The 19,113-nt window shown below is 34.1% G+C and overlaps 1 protein-coding gene across 11 annotated transcripts in view; it reads right to left on the bottom strand.

The window, feature by feature from the left end:
- LOC128638663 (uncharacterized) overlaps window positions 1-19,113 on the bottom strand; it is a 152,819-nt gene that overhangs the window by 58,728 nt on the left and 74,978 nt on the right. For 2 of the 11 annotated variants that reach the window (XM_053690769.1, XM_053690768.1), the window contains exons 35-51: window positions 15,589-15,732; window positions 15,111-15,257; window positions 13,788-13,931; window positions 13,310-13,456; window positions 11,986-12,129; window positions 11,503-11,650; window positions 9,978-10,120; window positions 9,501-9,647; window positions 8,260-8,400; window positions 6,704-6,812; window positions 6,177-6,226; window positions 5,663-5,799; window positions 4,967-5,093; window positions 2,492-2,666; window positions 2,274-2,374; window positions 1,631-1,852; window positions 1,234-1,408 (exon numbers count right to left, since the gene is read on the bottom strand). In XM_053690769.1, the coding sequence (XP_053546744.1) occupies window positions 1,234-1,408; window positions 1,631-1,852; window positions 2,274-2,374; window positions 2,492-2,666; window positions 4,967-5,093; window positions 5,663-5,799; window positions 6,177-6,226; window positions 6,704-6,812; window positions 8,260-8,400; window positions 9,501-9,647; window positions 9,978-10,120; window positions 11,503-11,650; window positions 11,986-12,129; window positions 13,310-13,456; window positions 13,788-13,931; window positions 15,111-15,257; window positions 15,589-15,732 (2,401 nt within the window). Of the gene's footprint in view, window positions 1-1,233; window positions 1,409-1,630; window positions 1,853-2,273; window positions 2,375-2,491; window positions 2,667-4,966; window positions 5,094-5,662; window positions 5,800-6,176; window positions 6,227-6,703; window positions 6,813-8,259; window positions 8,401-9,500; window positions 9,648-9,977; window positions 10,122-11,502; window positions 11,651-11,985; window positions 12,130-13,309; window positions 13,457-13,787; window positions 13,932-15,110; window positions 15,258-15,588; window positions 15,733-19,113 lie in introns of all 11 variants that reach the window. The other 9 variants (XM_053690770.1, XM_053690774.1, XM_053690772.1 and 6 more) reach the window with 9 other exon arrangements.

Genomic DNA, 19,113 nt, shown 5'->3' on the forward strand with positions numbered 1-19,113 from the left:
CCTAGAATTTTACAGTTTCTTCAGGATGGTTTGGATAAGGGTTTGTCTGCAAGTTCTTTGAAGGGACAAATCTCTGCTCTTTCTGTTTTATTTCACAGAAAGATTTCTAAACTTCCTGATATTCACTGTTTTGTACAGGCTTTAGTTCGTATTAAGCCTGTCATTAAATCAATTTCTCCTCCTTGGAGTCTTAATTTGGTTTTGAAGGCATTACAGGATCCTGCATTTGAGCCTATGTATTCTTTGGACATTAAACTTCTTTCTTGGAAAGTGTTGTTCCTTTTGGCTATCTCTTCTGCTAGAAGAGTTTCTGAGCTATCTGCTCTTTCTTGTGATTTTTCATCAGGATAAGGCGGTTTTGCGGACTTCATTTACATTTTTACCTAAGGTTATTAATTCTAACAACATTAGTAGAGAAATTGTTGTCTCTTCCTTGTGTCCTAATCCTAAGAATTCTTTGGAAAGATCCTTACATTCTTTGGATGTGGTGAGAGCTTTGAAATATTATGTTGAAGCTACTAAAGTTATATTTTCTGGTCCTAGGAAAGGTCAGAAGGCTTCTGCTACTTACTTGGCTTCTTGGTTAAAGCTTTTGAATCTTCAAGCTTATTTGGAGTCGGGTCAGACCCCGACTCTGAGAATTACAGCTCATTCTACGAGATCAGTTTCCACTTCATGGGATTTTAAGAATTAAGCTTCAGTTGATCAGATTTGCAAAGTGGCAACTTGGTCCTCTTTGCATACATTTACTAAATTCTACCGTTTTGATATATTTTCTTCTTGAAGCAGTTTTTGGTAGAAATGTTCTTCAGGCAGCTGTTTCAGTTTGATTCTTCTGAGGTTTGGGAAACTTTGCCCCTCCTGGTAGGATTGTATATCCCATATGTCACTAGCTCATAGACTCTTGCCAAATGCCAATATGAAAGAAATTAATTTATCAGGTAAATTCTTACATAAATTATGTTATATATATATATATATATATCCTAGCTTGTAAATCCAAAGAGTTAATTATAAAAACTACAAGAACAGAGATCATCATTCTGTTTTTGCTATTAAAGGAAAATTATCCGCTTGGTACTTTAAGTGATTATTAGCAGAATTATAACTGACTGAATGGGCCTCTCTATATTATTTATGCTCTTTAGATACACTTTAAGGTCTTATTAAATAGGCCATGTTTATAAATCCCAAACAATCATAACATTTTAAGAAATGTATTGTTACACTTACCCTTCAACACACTTATCTAAAGAAGCATCATAGTATAAGTTGGGGGGGCAGATACAAGCTTCATTCAAAGGAATGATTGCTGGAACCTTGTTGAGTGTAGAAGAATATTCTGCACAGTCTTGTTGGGTGAACGTATCATCTGTATTAAGAACCATATCCCCCTCACAAGTAAGAGCTGTAAGCAAAACAAACCAATTATACAGTTGTTAGATCAGCAGATAACAAATAATCTTCCTGCTTTTGCTTTTTGTTTTTCTTTAATTACTTTAATTACTTTCTTGTTCTCCGCATTGTTTTAAGCTATTTTTGTTTATACATAATAGAAATTGGTTCATTCCATTTCATAACAGTATGCTGCATTATCATGATTTTAGTAAGAATTACAGTCCATACTTACCACAGTCTGTGAAAGTAGAACTTATGGACACAAATATTCCTGCTCGAGCACAACGATAGGCATAGTCTGCTATTGATGAGCAAAATCCAGCGGTATCACCAAAATAAACACTGTTAATACAAGAGCTTTTATAGCTGTGGATGTCAATGATACTACGGCAGTCCTCAAAGATGGAGTCTCCAAAAGCACCACTGCAACTTAGATCTGAAACTACAAGTTTACCTAGGGGGGAAAAAAATAATTAGATATATGTAGCTAGATCACAAAAGTAAAGAGTTTTACATGTTGTGTGTGTGATCAGTTTATATAAGAAGAGTCAGAGAATATGAGTAAAAGAATGATGCAGGTCACCCAGGAGGAGTACAGATTTTTTTTAAAGTTGCATTACCTGCCCATTCTAATGCTCATAATGTTATTTATTTTAGGGTCGGGGAATGATAAGCAATATAATGAAATTATAATAGAATGACAAGTTAAAAAAAATATCAGTGATTCAACTGTATTCAACTGAATCAATTTAATCAATTTTTAGCACCATTTATTTTTACAATATCGGTCACAATACGACTCAAAAATGTTTTTGCTGGGTGAATATATTTTTGTGTTTTTATTCATTTTGAGCTGTCAAACATAATCTACTTACTTTCGTCATAACTCTTTTTGTCATGCTCAGAACACTGTTCTTGAACCTTCCAGGATTTGCTGAATAAACCGGAAACTGTCTCAGTCATATCATTTGAGCTCCTACAATGCAACAAACATAATCATATTCATTATTCTTATGATGGTGTTAATGTTTATTCTGAAACCTATATTGATTTTGTGTGACATGAAAAGCCATATAAATAAAATAAAATGTACCTATAGTCATCATTACGATTGTCATTGTAGGTTCCGCACAACCCATCAGTGTGATCTTTGAAACTAGAATCAAGGATAATATAAATTCTGTTGGCCTTAAAGTCGTACTGTAGGGTGAAGAAGAGACTGACAACATCCAGGAAGACTGAAGAGCTCCTTAGCACAGTAACGGTTTCTGAGAGACAATAGTACACATATTTAGTTTAAATAATTAATGAAATCCAGAGAAAGATATAATACCATAACATTTCTTCAACATAATATAATCCACAGAGGCACCGACTTCTAATTATTTTTTAATGCTGCACAAAATATGTTTAATTTACATAACATTATTTTATAGTGCATTTTTGTTAAATTTAAGAGAAGATGTTTCATATTTCTCCAATGTCAGACTCAAAAATACTTTTTCATCCTGTATGTTTTTGCTGTAATGTAGTTATATGATTTAATTCACTTGACAATAAGTCTCATATCTCAATCTTTCATAACAATTATAGCAGTTGTGACTACTGTAAACTACCAAAAATGACCACAATTAAAGGCAAAGGGGTGTTAAAGGGACATTGCACGCTAGATTTTTCTTTGCATAAATGTTTTGTAGATGATACATTTATATAGTCGATTTGGAAGTGTTTTTGTAACAATGTATAGTTTTGCTTATTTTTTAATAACATTGTGCAGATTTTTAGACTCCTGTCTACAGACTCCTGCTGTCTCCTGTCTATGTTATCTGTCGTTTAATTTCCCAGTCCCTTTCAGTGGGTGCCCCAGCCTAACCTCATCAATGGTGCTAAACTGGGAGCTTCTAAGTAAGTTTATAAAAGGTTTTATACTGGGATATCTCCAACTCTTAGAAATGCAATTTAATAAAAAGCAGTATATAATATAATAATAATAAGGAGGGTTAATTTGATAATGATAGGTTAACATTTCAATCAGGCATGATTAAAGGGAAACTAAAGTCAAAATTATATCTTCATGATTCAGATTGAGAAAGCAATTAAAAAACAAAAATCCAATTTGCTTTCATTATAAAATTGTGCACAGACGTTTTGTAGGCACCCTTTGTATGGCACTAGTTCCTACTGGCCATTGGCTAATAGCTATCACATGATACAGGGGGCATAGCAATGAAAGGAAACTGAAATTTTCTTATTTGAAATTCAGAGTAAATTTCCATTGCAATATATTTGGATTATGCATTTTTTAAGTATTTAATTCTGCTATATTTAATGATCCTTTAATACGGCTGAGTTATTCAATATTTGTATAAGTAAATCTAAAAAGAAACTTTTACATTTAATCAACTTCTAATACTCAGTGGAATTTTGGTGCATACTCAATTTCATGTAACGTATTATCAGTCTATGGATGGGGTATTGCTTATATAGGAGACGGCATTTATTGCTGAACAAATGAATGTAGGTTTGTTCTAAAAAGGCATAGATATATAGCTAGATTACTAAGGGTAAAATGAGTTTCAAAAGAGGCTTTAATTCTAGGATGTTTCTTTAACAGAATACCCAACTTTATATGTGATTACAAATTATATATATATATATAACTAAAAAAATTAAAATGTATTTATTTAGGTCAACAGTGTTTCTTATATAACAATCTGATAAATATAAGAAATAAGCAGAGACGTAAAGTATCTCAGTACTGTATTGTTTAGGGGGTGCTCACCACTTTTACATCCAGTATTTTATGTATCTAGGTTTGCCTATTTACTTTATGTTACCGCTATATTGTATAATTAAAGGGATCCTAAACCCATTTTTTTTTCTTTTATGATTCTGATAGCATGCGATTTTAAGCAACTTTCTATTTTACACCTATTATACATTTTCTTTGTTCTCTTGGTATCTTTATTTGAAAAAGCAGGAACCTTAGGAACAAGTCCATTTTTGTTCAGCTCCCTGGATAGCACTTGCTGATTGGTGGCTGCAATTAGCTACCAATCAGCAAGTGTGACCCCAGTGCTGAACCTAAACTGGGCCGGCTCCTAAGCTTTCAATCCTGCTTTTCAAATAAAGATACCAATAGAAAAAATTTGATAATAGGAGTACATTAGAAAGTTGCTTAAAATCGCATACTGTATCTGAATCATTAAAGGAAAAAACTGGGTTTAGTATCCCTTAAAGCATAATGCTAATCATTTATTTTACAAGTAATTTGCTATTTTAGAAAGCATGCCTAGTATCTTATTAATATGCTTTGTGTGTCATTATCTGTTTAATAAAAAATACAAATAAAACAATGATATATGTATATTTAAATTTTTCCATCTAAAATACCCATAGACTGTGAAAAATAGAATTACCTTCAATAGAATTAAACTCAGTTTTATATAATGTCACTAGCTTAAAGCTATATAATTAGCTATTTAGCAACCAATCCAGCTTTTTTTATCACAAAGAGCAAGAAATAAAGGCTAAAGTCCTATTAAAGTCTGATATCATTAATGCTTACCCTGAATATTAAATGGAAGGAGAGTTTTCACCCCTGCTGATAGTATAGTTCCATCTGATAAGAGCTTTATAGATGCTTTGGATGGGATGTAAATGTCCACTGAATCAATGCAAGTTGCATCTGGATTCTAAAATGAAAAATATATACTTGCTTACAATGTAAATGAAACACATTGAAGTTTAAACATATTAGATTATCTTCTGAAATATGCTTGAAATTGATAATGGTCTTTTTTAACGGATCATATAAAATAATTGCATTATACATTTATTAAACATGAAAAACTGAACTGTATTAAGATCCATAACCATGGTCTATTACAGATCCCCAATCATGGTCTATTACAGATCCATTATTATGGTCTATTACAGATCCATAATCATTATCTATTACAGATCCATTATCATGGTCTATTACAGATTCACAATCATGGTCTATTACAGATTCACAATCATGGTCTATTACAGATCCATCATCATGGTCTATTACAGATCCATTATCATGGTCTATTACAGATCCACAATCATGGTCTAATTACAGATCCATCATCATGGTCTATTACAGATCTATAATCATGGTCTATTACAGATCCATTATCATGGTCTATTACAGATCCACAATCATGGTCTATTACATTGATTCATTAATTACAATATTATTTTTTATTACCAAACTATTATATTATCCACTACTCACTTCAGCACATGGTTTGTTGTTCAGGGTAATTGAGAAGATTGAAGTTTTCACCAACATATAACTACAGGTTCCAGGACTTTCATATAAGCTTCCATCAAAAGTACGAATCATCTGATGGCCAGTCACAGAGCAGATACCTATTTTAAGCATATACAGAACAGTTAGAAAGCCATCTAGTCCTCAATCAACAGTGAAATTAGTGATGAGTATGAGTATGTGGATAGTGCTTGCAAGCTGCATAGTACATTGAAAATGTATTATTAAATGAAGCCTAGATTCATAGAACTGTGAATTTGTAAGTGATTTGTAAAATAAATTACATGATATGACAAGAAACTTGTTTACCTCCTTGATAAAGTAAGTAATTTTAAAAGCTAAACATTAGGTAAATTACTTAATAAATCAGACACCTAGAAAACCACCAGATTTAGTGCTATATATCATGATCAGATGGTGATGTTTTTCATAGAGTAAATTCATAAACCATTTAGATTAAACAAAGTGTGAAAACTACCTTGACAAGAAAGGTCTTTTATGCATGTCAGGGCTCCATTATTGCAGTTGCTGAAAGACAAGATATGAATAAACTTAATAGAATTTGGTTTGTCCAAAATGATACTGATCCCCGAAAGATGTCACTCTAGAAGAGGATAAACTGAACTCCTTAGCAATTATCCCTGTTAACTCACAAAACATTTTTTTACCCACTCACTCAGTATATTCTCTCACACATAGTGGACGTTAATACTTTCTTGTGATTTTAACATGACAGTTAAAAGCAATTTCCAATAATTTTATGGACCAAGGGATGTCAATATGGCCCTTATTTTACAACTAGTTGCCTGTAACTCTCACATATACAGTATATACAGTATATTCTACATACAAACAAGTATTAAATAGTGGTAAGGCTAAACTTTGAATGTGGAAACACAACATATGCAAATAAAAATAATATTTGTAATCAAATAAAAATGTTGTTCACATTTCTAACACCATGTCACCTTGCACCATAACTTTTTCTTGCATTTTTATACATACCATGTGACACAAGTGAGCTGAACAGATTGTCCGTGTAATACAGAATCTTTATTGAAGATGCAAGATTCTCCTTCCGCTGGCAGGTTTTCTGAACCTAATGCTTCCACAGCTGAAAGTGGAGTAAAAAAAAAAAATAGAAACAATGACTAGGGGAATTAAATGCACATTAATCTTGGTGGGTGCAAATATATGCCTCTTGTCATTGGTTCACCCAATGTGTTCAGCTAGCTATCAGTAGTGCATTGCTTCTTATTCAACAAAGGATACCAATAGAATGAAGCAAATTTGATAATAGAAGTAAAGATAATTAAAATTATATGCTCTATCTCAATCATGCAAGTAAAAAGTTGGGTTACATGTCCCTTTAATAAAAAGAGACTCAAATGAGAAAAATTAATATAGAATAGCATAATTATTCTGTCAGGGTTACATGCCTTTCTATATGAGGAAGTTACTTACTTTTTCTCATGTTATTCCACAAAGTCTACCCAAAATACAAATTAAAACTAATATAGAGCTAGATTATTAGTGGTGCGCTATAGTTTGTATGGGAGCGATATCATTTTTTGTGGCCGTTTGCATGCAAGTTAAATTCCGCCCATATTAAAAGTTAAAAGTAAATGCAAACGCATGATCACAATCGTGATTTATGTACAATGATTACCAACTTCAGAGCTCTGGTTAACTGTTACGCAAGTCAAAAAAGTGTCCCAAAACACAAAAATACATTTAAAAGTACAGTTGCACTCATAATAACACTATCTAATAAATATAACTAAAAACATTGCAATAAAGAGTTATAAAGTTAAGACTTATAAAGATATGACATGTCAGGTGTTAGAAAAAAAACGTCTAAAGTGCTTTTACATAGGGATCGATAGGAACACATGTATAAATATAAGTATGTTCATAAATATATATGCATGCATTTCTATACATATGTACTGTATATATGTATTTATATGTTTATATATGTATTTACAGACTGAATACACATCTGAATACAGATATACATATGTTTAGAAATACATACATATAGCTGATAGTAAGTAGTCTTGTGCTCGTGTCTGCGCAAGCTGTCGGCTGTTATTTTTTTTTTAAGAGATACTAGATTAATAAATACGTATGACGTTGATAATATTATTATATTAAAACCCAAATTCATTTTTAAATAGACTGAAGACCCAAGTCTTTAAAGCTCTCTACTCTAATCATTTTATCTTTAATGATTCTCCAGTACTGTGAGATCCCTCACAACATTTTAAAGTGGGACATTTTGCTGTAGCTCTCCAATGGGGCATCTCTACATTTCTTGATGGGAATAGGAGACAAGCAGAGAGTTTTTCTGCATTTAAACTTTGTATTTTAATTTACTTTAATTTGTATTTTAATTTATTTAATCTTCAGTTTTTTTCTGCAACATTTTTATTATTATAATATTACTCTTGGACTTAGCATTTTCTATAGTGTGTGTTTTAATGCATTTAGATTTTGTAAAACTGTTTTTTTTGTATGACATAACGTAAGCTGCATATTTTTGTAAAACTTCTACTTACGTCCTGCTATTGCAGGTTCAGCATCTACTTCCACAGGAGCTTCAGTAATGGGGGCCTCATTGATTTGGCTATTTTCATCAATATTTGTGTTGCTGTTATTTTCCCCATTTGTTTCTACATTCTTTGTATTTTCTGACTCTTCTGAAAATAAACACAAATCTCTTACTGGGACTATTAAGAAAACTGAAATCTTCTACATTTAAGGAACCAGTAAAACAAAAAAACATCATAAATCAGGTGTCTCAGTGGTCTCTTTTGAGAGCTGTCCCACATATTTAGGTACCCGATATGTTCCTTTAGTCAGTAGTGGTGTACCTAGAGGTGGTGTCTAGGCTCCACCTGTAACATGTCTGACCACTTTATGTAGCCCACACAAAACAGGGCTCACTTGTACAGTATAGATTTGCCGTTACAAATATGGTGGTAGAGTATTCAAAATAGTCGCCACTGTTTTGTTGCACAACATCAGAGTCTGCAGATATCAAACGTCATTCAAAGCACAGGAAGGGGTTGCACATGCAACCCCTTCCCGTGCTGTATATAAGCTGTCTGAGAACCTTGTCCACATAGATCTTAACAAATAGTAGTCAGGGTATTTAGTATAGGTTACATTCACCATAGCTGGATTGGACAAATTCGGTCCACACTCCCGTTACTTGGCCAGCATTTGTGAATTATCCCTGGGCATAAATATTAAACTATCAACATATCACAAGAACTACAAATGTCCTTTTCGTACATATAATATTCATTATTCAAGCATGCAAGTACTCTTGTAGAATTCATTAAAAAAATAAACACTGAAAATTCTGTAAATCACTATTATCTAAACCTGATTTATCTCACCAATTGCATTTAGGTGAAGTTCACAATACACTAATTTAACTGACAGAAAAGTAATTTATACTAAACTAGAGACAAATACAAGTTAAACTGTAGTTAAACATTTCAGTTTTATTTGTATTAACTGCTAACTGAGAATTGATATCACTGCCTGGTGCTCTTCTATTAGCCTCAATTTCCCTTGTGAGATTCTCTACCCCAGAGAGCCTTATTACTTTCTATGGGAGGCAGCTCTATGGGATTCAGATACAGTCCCTTTCCCTAGAGACCCTGAAGTCTGCATTATAATTAGTCCCCAGGCTGAAGATTTTTTGAGAATCATGCCATGACATTTAAAGAATATGTTTTTTGGATGAGATAATTAAAACCACTAATTTTTTCCTAAAACTTAAATTTACCTTCCCCTATTAAAGGCTTAGCATCTACTTCCACAGGCGCTTCAGTAATCGTGCCCTCATTTACTTGGCTGTTTTCTTCATCAGTATTTGTGTTGATGTTATTTTCTACATTTGATTCTTCAGTATTTGTATTACTTGATTCTTTTTCTGAAAATAACATTTTGAAAAAATCACTCACTTTGAGTATTGAGTACTGTAATCTTCTACATTGAGGAAAGCAGGAGAACAAATTTTTTCAAAGAGGCATAAATCTGTGTTTGCACAAATTAATTAGTGGACTCCATTTATAAGATGCAGCTTAGGGGCCATTGTGGCTGGTGCAGCCTCATGCAAGAAAAAAGTTATGAAGTGCTGGTCTTTTGACCAATTTCTCTCCAGACTGGAGATTTTTTGAGAATTAGGCCATGAAATTTAAAGAATATGCTTTTTGGATGAGATAATTAAAAACACTATTTTTTTCCTAAAATTTATATTTACCTTCCACTATTAGAGGCTTAGCATCTACTTCCACAGGAGCTTCAATAATGGCTCCTTCATTTACTTGGCTGTTTTCTTCATCAATATTTGTGTTGCTGTTATTTTCTACATTTGTCTCTACAGTCTTTGTATTTTCTGACTCTTCTGAAAATAAACAAAAAAGAACTCAAATCTCTTACTGGGACTATTAAGAGAACTGAAATCTTCTACATTTAAGAAAGCAGGAAAACAAAAAGACAGTCATAAATCAGGTGTCTCAGAGGTCTCTTTTGAGAGCTGTCCCACATATTTAGGTACCCAATATGGTCCTTTAGTCAGCAGTGGTGTACCTACAGGTGGTGTCTAGGCTCCACCTGTAACATGTCTGACCACTTTATGTACCCCACACAAAACAGGGCTCACTTGTACAGTATAGATTTGCCGTTACAAATATGGTGGTAGAGTATTCAAAATAGTCGCCACTGTTTTGTTGCACAAGAAAAACAGCCACTATTTGTATACAAGAAGGCTGCATACATACATATTCTCTGTTCTAGACTAAACAAGCAAGAAGGATGACTCATCGTAACATAGAAGTAGCTACCCATATTCCTATGTGTCTGCCAGAATAGCCACTATTTATTGGAAAAGGCAAGAAAATGCGCTTTTGAAATGGGGGCCCCACCACCGTAGCCTTTTCTTTGGGGCCCAATGAGGTCTAGTTACATCCCTGTTACAACAGCTGCTGTGTGCAACATCAGAGTCTGCAGATATCAAATGTCATTCAAAGCACGGGAAGGGGTTGCACATGCACTTGCATGTGCAATGTTAATTTCTGGCAGCATAAGCTGTCTGCGAACCTTGTCCACATAGATCTTAATAAATAGTAGTCAGGGTATTTAGTATAGGTTACATTCACCATAGCTGGATTGGACAAATTCGGTCCACACTCCCGTTACTTGGCCAGCATTTGTGAATTATCCCTGGGCATAAATATTAAACTATCAACATATCACAAGAACTACAAATATCCTTTTCATACATATAATATTCATTATTCAAGCATGCAAGTACTCTTGTGGAATTCATTAAAAAAATAAACACTGAAAATTCTGTAAATAACTATTATCTAAACCTGATTTATCTCAGCAATTACATTTAGGTGAAGTTCACAATACACTAATTTAACTGACAGAAAATTAATTTATACTAAACTAGAGGCAAATACAAGTTAAACTGTAGTTAAACATTTCAGTTTTATTTGTATTAACTGCTAACTGAGAATTGATATCACTGCCTGGTGCTCTTCTATTAGCCTCACTTTCCCTTGTGAGGTTCTCTACCCCACAGAGCCTTATTACTTTCTATGGGAGGCAGCTCTATGGGATTTCAGATACTGTCCCTTTCCCTAGAGACCCTGTGAAGTCTGCATTGTAATTTCTCCCCAGGATGAAGATTTTTTGAGAATCATGCCATGACATTTAAAGAATATGCTTTTTGGATGAGATAATTAAAACCACACATTTTTTCCTAAAACTTAAATTTATCTTCCCCTATTAAAGGCTTAGCATCTACTTCCACAGGCGCTTCAGTAATCGTGCCCTCATTTACTTGGTTATTTTCTTCATCAGTATTTGTGTTGATGTTATTTTCTACATTTGATTCTTCAGTATTTGTATTACTTGATTCTTCTTCTGAAAATAACATTTCGAAAAACTCACTCACTTTGAGTATTGAGTACTGTAATCTTCTACATTGATGAAAGCAGGAAAACAATTTTTTTTCAAAGAGGCATAAATCTGTGTTTGCACAAACTAATTAGTGGACCCCATTTATAATATGCAGCTTAGGGGCCATTGTGGCTGGTGCAGCCTCATGCAAGAAAAAAGTTATGAAGTGCTGGTCTTATGACCAATTTCTCTCCAGACTGGAGATTTTTTGAGAATCAGGCCATGAAATTTAAAGAATATGCTTTTTGGATGAGATAATTAAAAACACTATTTTTTTTCCTAAAATTATTTAGATTTACCTTCCCCTATTAGAGGCTTAGCATCTACTTCAACAGGAGCTTCAATAATGGCGCCTTCATTTACTTGGCTGTTTTCTTCATCAATATTTGTGTTGCTGTTATTTTCTACATTTGTCTCTACAGTCTTTGTATTTTCTGACTCTTCTGAAAATAAACAAAAAAGAACTCAAATCTCTTACTGGGACTATTAAGAGAACTGAAATCTTCTACATTTAAGGAAGCAGGAAAACAAAAAGACAGTCATAAATCAGGTGTCTCAGAGGTCTCTTTTGAGAGCTGTCCCACATATTTAGGTACCCGATATGGTCCTTTAGTCAGTAGTGGTGTACCTACAGGTGGTGTCTAGGCTCCACCTGTAACATGTCTGACCACTTTATGTACCCCACACAAAACAGGGCTCACTTGTACAGTATATATTTACCGTTACAAATATGGTGGTAGAGTATTCAAAATAGTCGCCACTGTTTTGTTGCACAAGAAAAACAGCCACTATTTGTATACAGGAAGGCTGCATACATACATATTCTCTGTTCTAGACTAAACAAGCAAGAAGGATGACTCATCGTAACATAGAAGTAGCTACCCGTATTCCTATGTGTCTGCCAGCGTAGCCACTATTTATTGGAAAAGGCAAGAAAATGCGCTATTGAAATGAGGGCCCCACCACCGTATCAAATAGTAGTCAAGGTATTTAGTATAGGTTACATTCACCATAGCTGGATTGGACAAATTCGGTCCACACTCCAGTTACTTGGCCAGCATTTGTGAGTTATCTCTGGGCATAAATTTTAAACTATCAACATATCACAAGAACTACAAATGTCCTTTTCGTACATATAATATTCATTATTCAAGCATGCAAGTACTCTTGTGGAATTCATTAAAAAATAAACACTGAAAATTCTGTAAATCACTATTATCTAAACCTGATTCTCACCAATTGCATTTAGGTGAAGTTCGCAATACACTAATTTAACTGACAGAAAAGTAATGTATACTTAAACTAGAGGCAAATACAAGTTAAACTGCAGTTAAACATTTCAGTTTTATTTGTATTAACTGCTAACTGAGAATTGATATCACTGCCTGGTGCTCTTCTATTAGCCTCACTTTCCCTTGTGAGATTCTCTACCCCAGAGAGCCTTATTACTTTCTATGGGAGGCAGCTCTATGTGATTTCAGATACCGTCCCTTTCCCTAGAGACCCTGTGAAGTCTGCATTATAATTTCTCCCCAGGCTGATCAGGCCATGACATTTAAAGAATATGCTTTTTGGATGAGATAATTAAAACCACAAATTTTTTCCTAAAACTTAAAAATTTACCTTCCCCTATTAGAGGCTTAGCATCTACTTCCACAGGCGCTTCAGTAATGGTGCCTCCATTTACTTGGATCTTTTCTTCATCAGTATTTGTGTTGATGTTATTTTCTACATTTGATTCTTCAGTATTTGTATTACTTGATTCTTCTTCTGAAAATAACATTTTGAAAAAATCACTCACTTTGAGTATTGAGTACTGTAATCTTCTACATTGAGGAAAGCAGGAACAATTTTTTTTCAAAGAGGCATACATCTGTGTTTGCACAAATTAATTAGTGGACCCCATTTATAAGATGCAGCTTAGGGGCCATTGTGGCTGTTGCAGCCTCATGCAAGAAAAAAGTTATGAAGTGCTGGTCTTATGACCAATTTCTCTCCAGACTGGAGATTTTTTGAGAATTAGGCCATGAAATTTAAAGAATATGCTTTTTTGGATGAGATAATTAAAAACACTATTTTATTTCCTAAAATTTAGATTTACCTTCCCCTATTAGAGGCTTAGCATCTACTTCAACAGGAGCTTCAATAATGGCGCCTTCATTTACTTGGCTGTTTTCTTCATCAATATTTGTGTTGCTGTTATTTTCTACATTTGTCTCTACAGTCTTTGTATTTTCTGACTCTTCTGAAAATAAACAAAAAAGAACTCAAATCTCTTACTGGGACTATTAAGAGAACTGAAATCTTCTACATTTAAGGAAGCAGGAAAACAAAAAGACAGTCATAAATCAGGTGTCTCAGAGGTCTCTTTTGAGAGCTGTCCCACATATTTAGGTACCCGATATGGTCCTTTAGTCAGTAGTGGTGTACCTACAGGTGGTGTCTAGGCTCCACCTGTAACATGTCTGACCACTTTATGTACCCCACACAAAACAGGGCTCACTTGTACAGTATATATTTACCGTTACAAATATGGTGGTAGAGTATTCAAAATTGTCGCCACTGTTTTGTTGCACAAGAAAAACAGCCACTATTTGTATACAGGAGGGCTGCATACATACATATTCTCTGTTCTAGACTAAACAAGCAAGAAGGATGACTCATCGTAACATAGAAGTAGCTACCCGTATTCCTATGTGTCTGCCAGCGTAGCCACTATTTATTGGAAAAGGCAAGAAAATGCGCTATTGAAATGAGGGCCCCACCACCGTATCAAATAGTAGTCAAGGTATTTAGTATAGGTTACATTCACCATAGCTGGATTGGACAAATTCGGTCCACACTCCAGTTACTTGGCCAGCATTTGTGAGTTATCTCTGGGCATAAATTTTAAACTATCAACATATCACAAGAACTACAAATGTCCTTTTCGTACATATAATATTCATTATTCAAGCATGCAAGTACTCTTGTGGAATTCATTAAAAAATAAACACTGAAAATTCTGTAAATCACTATTATCTAAACCTGATTCTCACCAATTGCATTTAGGTGAAGTTCGCAATACACTAATTTAACTGACAGAAAAGTAATGTATACTAAACTAGAGGCAAATACAAGTTAAACTGCAGTTAAACATTTCAGTTTTATTTGTATTAACTGCTAACTGAGAATTGATATCACTGCCTGGTGCTCTTCTATTAGCCTCACTTTCCCTTGTGAGATTCTCTACCCCAGAGAGCCTTATTACTTTCTATGGGAGGCAGCTCTATGTGATTTCAGATACCGTCCCTTTCCCTAGAGACCCTGTGAAGTCTGCATTATAATTTCTCCCCAGGTTGATCAGGCCATGACATTTAAAGAATATGCTTTTTGGATGAGATAATTAAAACCACAAATTTTTTCCTAAAACTTAAAAATTTACCTTCCCCTATTAGAGGCTTAGCATCTACTTCCACAGGCGCTTCAGTAATGGTGCCTCCATTTACTTGGATCTTTTCTTCATCAGTATTTGTGTTGATGTTATTTTCTACATTTGATTCTTCAGTATTTGTATTACTTGATTCTTCTTCTGAAAATAACATTTTGAAAAAATCACTCACTTTGAGTATTGAGTACTGTAATCTTCTACATTGAGGAAAGCAGGAACAATTTTTTTTCAAAGAGGCATACATCTGTGTTTGCACAAATTAATTAGTGGACCCCATTTATAAGATGCAGCTTAGGGGCCATTGTGGCTGTTGCAGCCTCATGCAAGAAAAAAGTTATGAAGTGCTGGTCTTATGACCAATTTCTCTCCAGACTGGAGATTTTTTGAGAATTAGGCCATGAAATTTAAAGAATATGCTTTTTTGGATGAGATAATTAAAAACACTATTTTATTTCCTAAAATTTAGATTTACCTTCCCCTATTAGAGGCTTAGCATCTACTTCCACAGGAGCTTCAATAATGGAGCCTTCATTTACTTGGCTGTTTTCTTCATCAATATTTGTGTTGCTGTTATTTTCCACATTTGTTTCTACAGTCTTTGTATTTTCTGACTCTTCTGAAAATAAACAAAAAAGAACTCAAATCTCTTACTGGGACTATTAAGAGAACTGAAATCTTCTACATTTAAGGAAGCAGGAAAACAAAAAGACAGTCATAAATCAGGTGTCTCAGAGGTCTCTTTTGAGAGCTGTCCCACATATTTAGGTACCCGATATGGTCCTTTAGTCAGCAATGGTGTACCTACAGGTGGTGTCTAGGCTCCACCTGTAACATGTCTGATCACTCTATGTACCCCACACAAAACAGGGCTCACTTGTACAGTATAGATTTGCCGTTACAAATATTGTGGTAGAGTATACAAAATAGTTGCCACTGTTTTGTTCCACAGAAAAAACAGCCACTATTTGTATACAGGAAGGCTGCACACATACATATTCTCTGTTCTAGACTAAACAAGCAAGAAGGATGACTCATAGTAACATAGAAGTAGCTACCCTTATTCCTATGTGACTGCCAGCGAGCCACTATTTATTGGAAAAGGCAAGAAAATGCGCTATTGAAATGGGGGCCCCACGACCGCAACCTTTGCCTTGGGGCCCAATGCGGTCTAGTTACATCCCTGTTATAACAGCTGCTGTGTGCAACCTCAGAGTCTGCAGATATCAAACGTCATTCAAAGCACAGAAGGGTTTGTACATGCACTTGCATGTGCAATGTCAATTTCTGGCAGCAGATGCTGTCTGAGAACCTTGTCAACATAGATCTTGAAAAATGGTAGTCAGGGTATTTAGTATAGTTACATTCATCATAGTTGGATTGTAGAAATTCAGTCCACACTCCCGTTACTTGGCCAGCATTTGTGAATTATCTCTAGGCATAAATATCAAACTATCAACATCATCACAAGAACTACAAATTTCCTTTTCATACATATAATATTCTGATTTATAATTTATTTATTTTTATCCAATTAAAATCACGGATTTCTTATGTATATATTACTACACTATAATAGACAGATTTTAATTCAAATATTAGGGTAGGTTGATTTAAGTCTGTTTTAAAAAAAAAAGATAACTGTTCAAGATTATCCAAGCATGCAAGTACTCTTGCGGAATTCGTTAAAAAAATAAACACTGAAAATTCTGTAAATCACTATCTAAACCTGATTTATCTCACCAATTGCATTTAGGTGAAGTTAACAATACACTAATTTAACTGAAAGAAAAGTAATGTATACTAAACTAGAGGCAAATACAAGTTAAACTGTAGTTAAAAAAACATCTCAGTTTTATTTGTATTAACTGCTAACGGAGAATTTATATCACTGCCTGGTGCTCTCCTATTAGCCTCACTTTCCCTTGTGAGATTCTCTACCCCCAGAGAGTCTTATTACTTTCTATGGGAGGCAGCTCTATGGGATTTCAAAAACTATTCCTTCAGGCTATGACATTTAAATAATACGCTTTTCGGTTGAGATAATTAAAAACACTCGCCTAGATTATGAGTTTTGCGTTAGAGGCTGTGCAGTGCTAACGAGCAATTTATGCTCACCGCTCACTTACAGACAGCGCTGGTATTACAGGTTTTTACAAACCCGGCGTTAACTGCAAAAAAGTGAGCATAGAGCAAAATTTAGCTCCACATTTCACCTCAATACCAGCGCGGTGAGCTGGCTAAATGTGCTCGTGCACGATTTCCCCTTAGGAATCAATGTGGGAGAGCCGGCTGAAAAAAAACCTAACACCTGCAAAAAAGCAGCGTAAAGCTCGTAACGCAGCCCCATTGATTCCTATGGGGAAAATACATATATGTCTACACCTAACACCCTTACATGAACCCCGAGTCTAAACACCCCTAATCTTACACCTGCATTATATTATTAACCCCTAATCTGCCACTCCGGACACAGCCGCCACCTACGTTATACTTATGAACCCCTAATCTGCTGCCCCCAACATTGCCGACACCTACATTATATTTATTAACCCCTAATCTGCAGCCCCCAATGTCGCCGCAACCTAACTACATTTATTAACCCCTAATCTGCCACCCCCAACGTCGCCACCACTATAATAAACATATTAACCCCTAAACCTAAGTCTAACCCTAACCCCCCCTAACTTAAATATAATTTAAATAAATCTAAATAAAATTACTTTAATTAACTAAATAATTCTGGTTTAAAACTAAATACTCACCTGTAAAATAAACCCTAAGCTAGCTACAATATAACTAATAGTTACATTGTAGCTAGCTTGGGGTTTATTTTTATTTTACAGGCAACTTAGTATTTATTTTAACTAGGTACAATAGTTATTAAATAGTTATTAACTATTTAATAATTACCTAGCTAAAATAAATACAAATTTACCTGTAAAATAAAACCTAACCTAAGCTACAATTACACCTAACACTACACTACAATTAAATTAATTACCTAAATTAAATACAATTAATTACAATTAAATAAAATTATCTAAAGTACAAATTCCAATCAGCCAATAGGATTGAGCTGGCATTCTATTGTAATTTTTTTTCAGGTAAAAGAGCTGATTACTTTGGGGCAACGCCCCGCAAAGGCCCTTTTAAGGCCTATTTGTAATTTAGTGTAGGGTAGGGCTTTTTTTATTTTGTTAGGGGGATTACATTAGGTGTAATTAGTTTAAAATTATTGTAATTTCTTTATTATTTCTGTAATTTAGTGGGGGGGGGTTTGTACTTTAGATAATTTTATTTTATTGTAATTAATTGTATTTAATTTAGGTAATTAATTTAATTGTAGTGTAGTGTTAGGTGTATTTGTAACTTAGGTTAGGTTTTATTTTAAAGGTAAATTTGTCTTTATTTTAACTAGGTAGTTATTAAATAGTTAATAACTATTTAATAACTATTGTACCTATTTAAAATAAATACAAAGTGCCTGTAAAATAAAAATAAACCCTAAGATAGTTACAATGTAACTATTAGTTATATTGTAGCTAGCTTAGGGTTTATTTTACAGGTAAGTATTTAGTTTTAAATAGGAATAATTTACTTAATTATAGTAATTTTATTTATATTTATTTAAATTATATATAAGTTAGGGGGTGTTAGGGTTAGGGTTAGACTTAGATTTAGGGGTTAATAACTTTAATATAGTGGCGGCGACATTGGGGGCGGCAGATTAGGGGTTAATAAATGTAGGTAGGTGTTGGCGATGTGTAGGGATGGCAGATTAGGGGTTAATAATATTTAACTAATGTTTGCAGGGCGGGAGTGCAGCGGTTTAGGGGTTAATATATTTATTATAGTGGCGGCGATGTCCGGTTCAGCAGATTAGGGGTTAAAAATGTATTTTAGTGTTTGCGATGTGGGGGGGGCTCGGTTTAGGGGTTAATAGGTAGTTTATGGGCGTTAGTGTACTTTTTAGCACTTTAGTTTAGTTAAAAGTTTT

Source organism: Bombina bombina, chromosome 8 (assembly GCF_027579735.1).
Source record: "Bombina bombina isolate aBomBom1 chromosome 8, aBomBom1.pri, whole genome shotgun sequence".
NCBI lineage: Eukaryota > Metazoa > Chordata > Amphibia > Anura > Bombinatoridae > Bombina > Bombina bombina.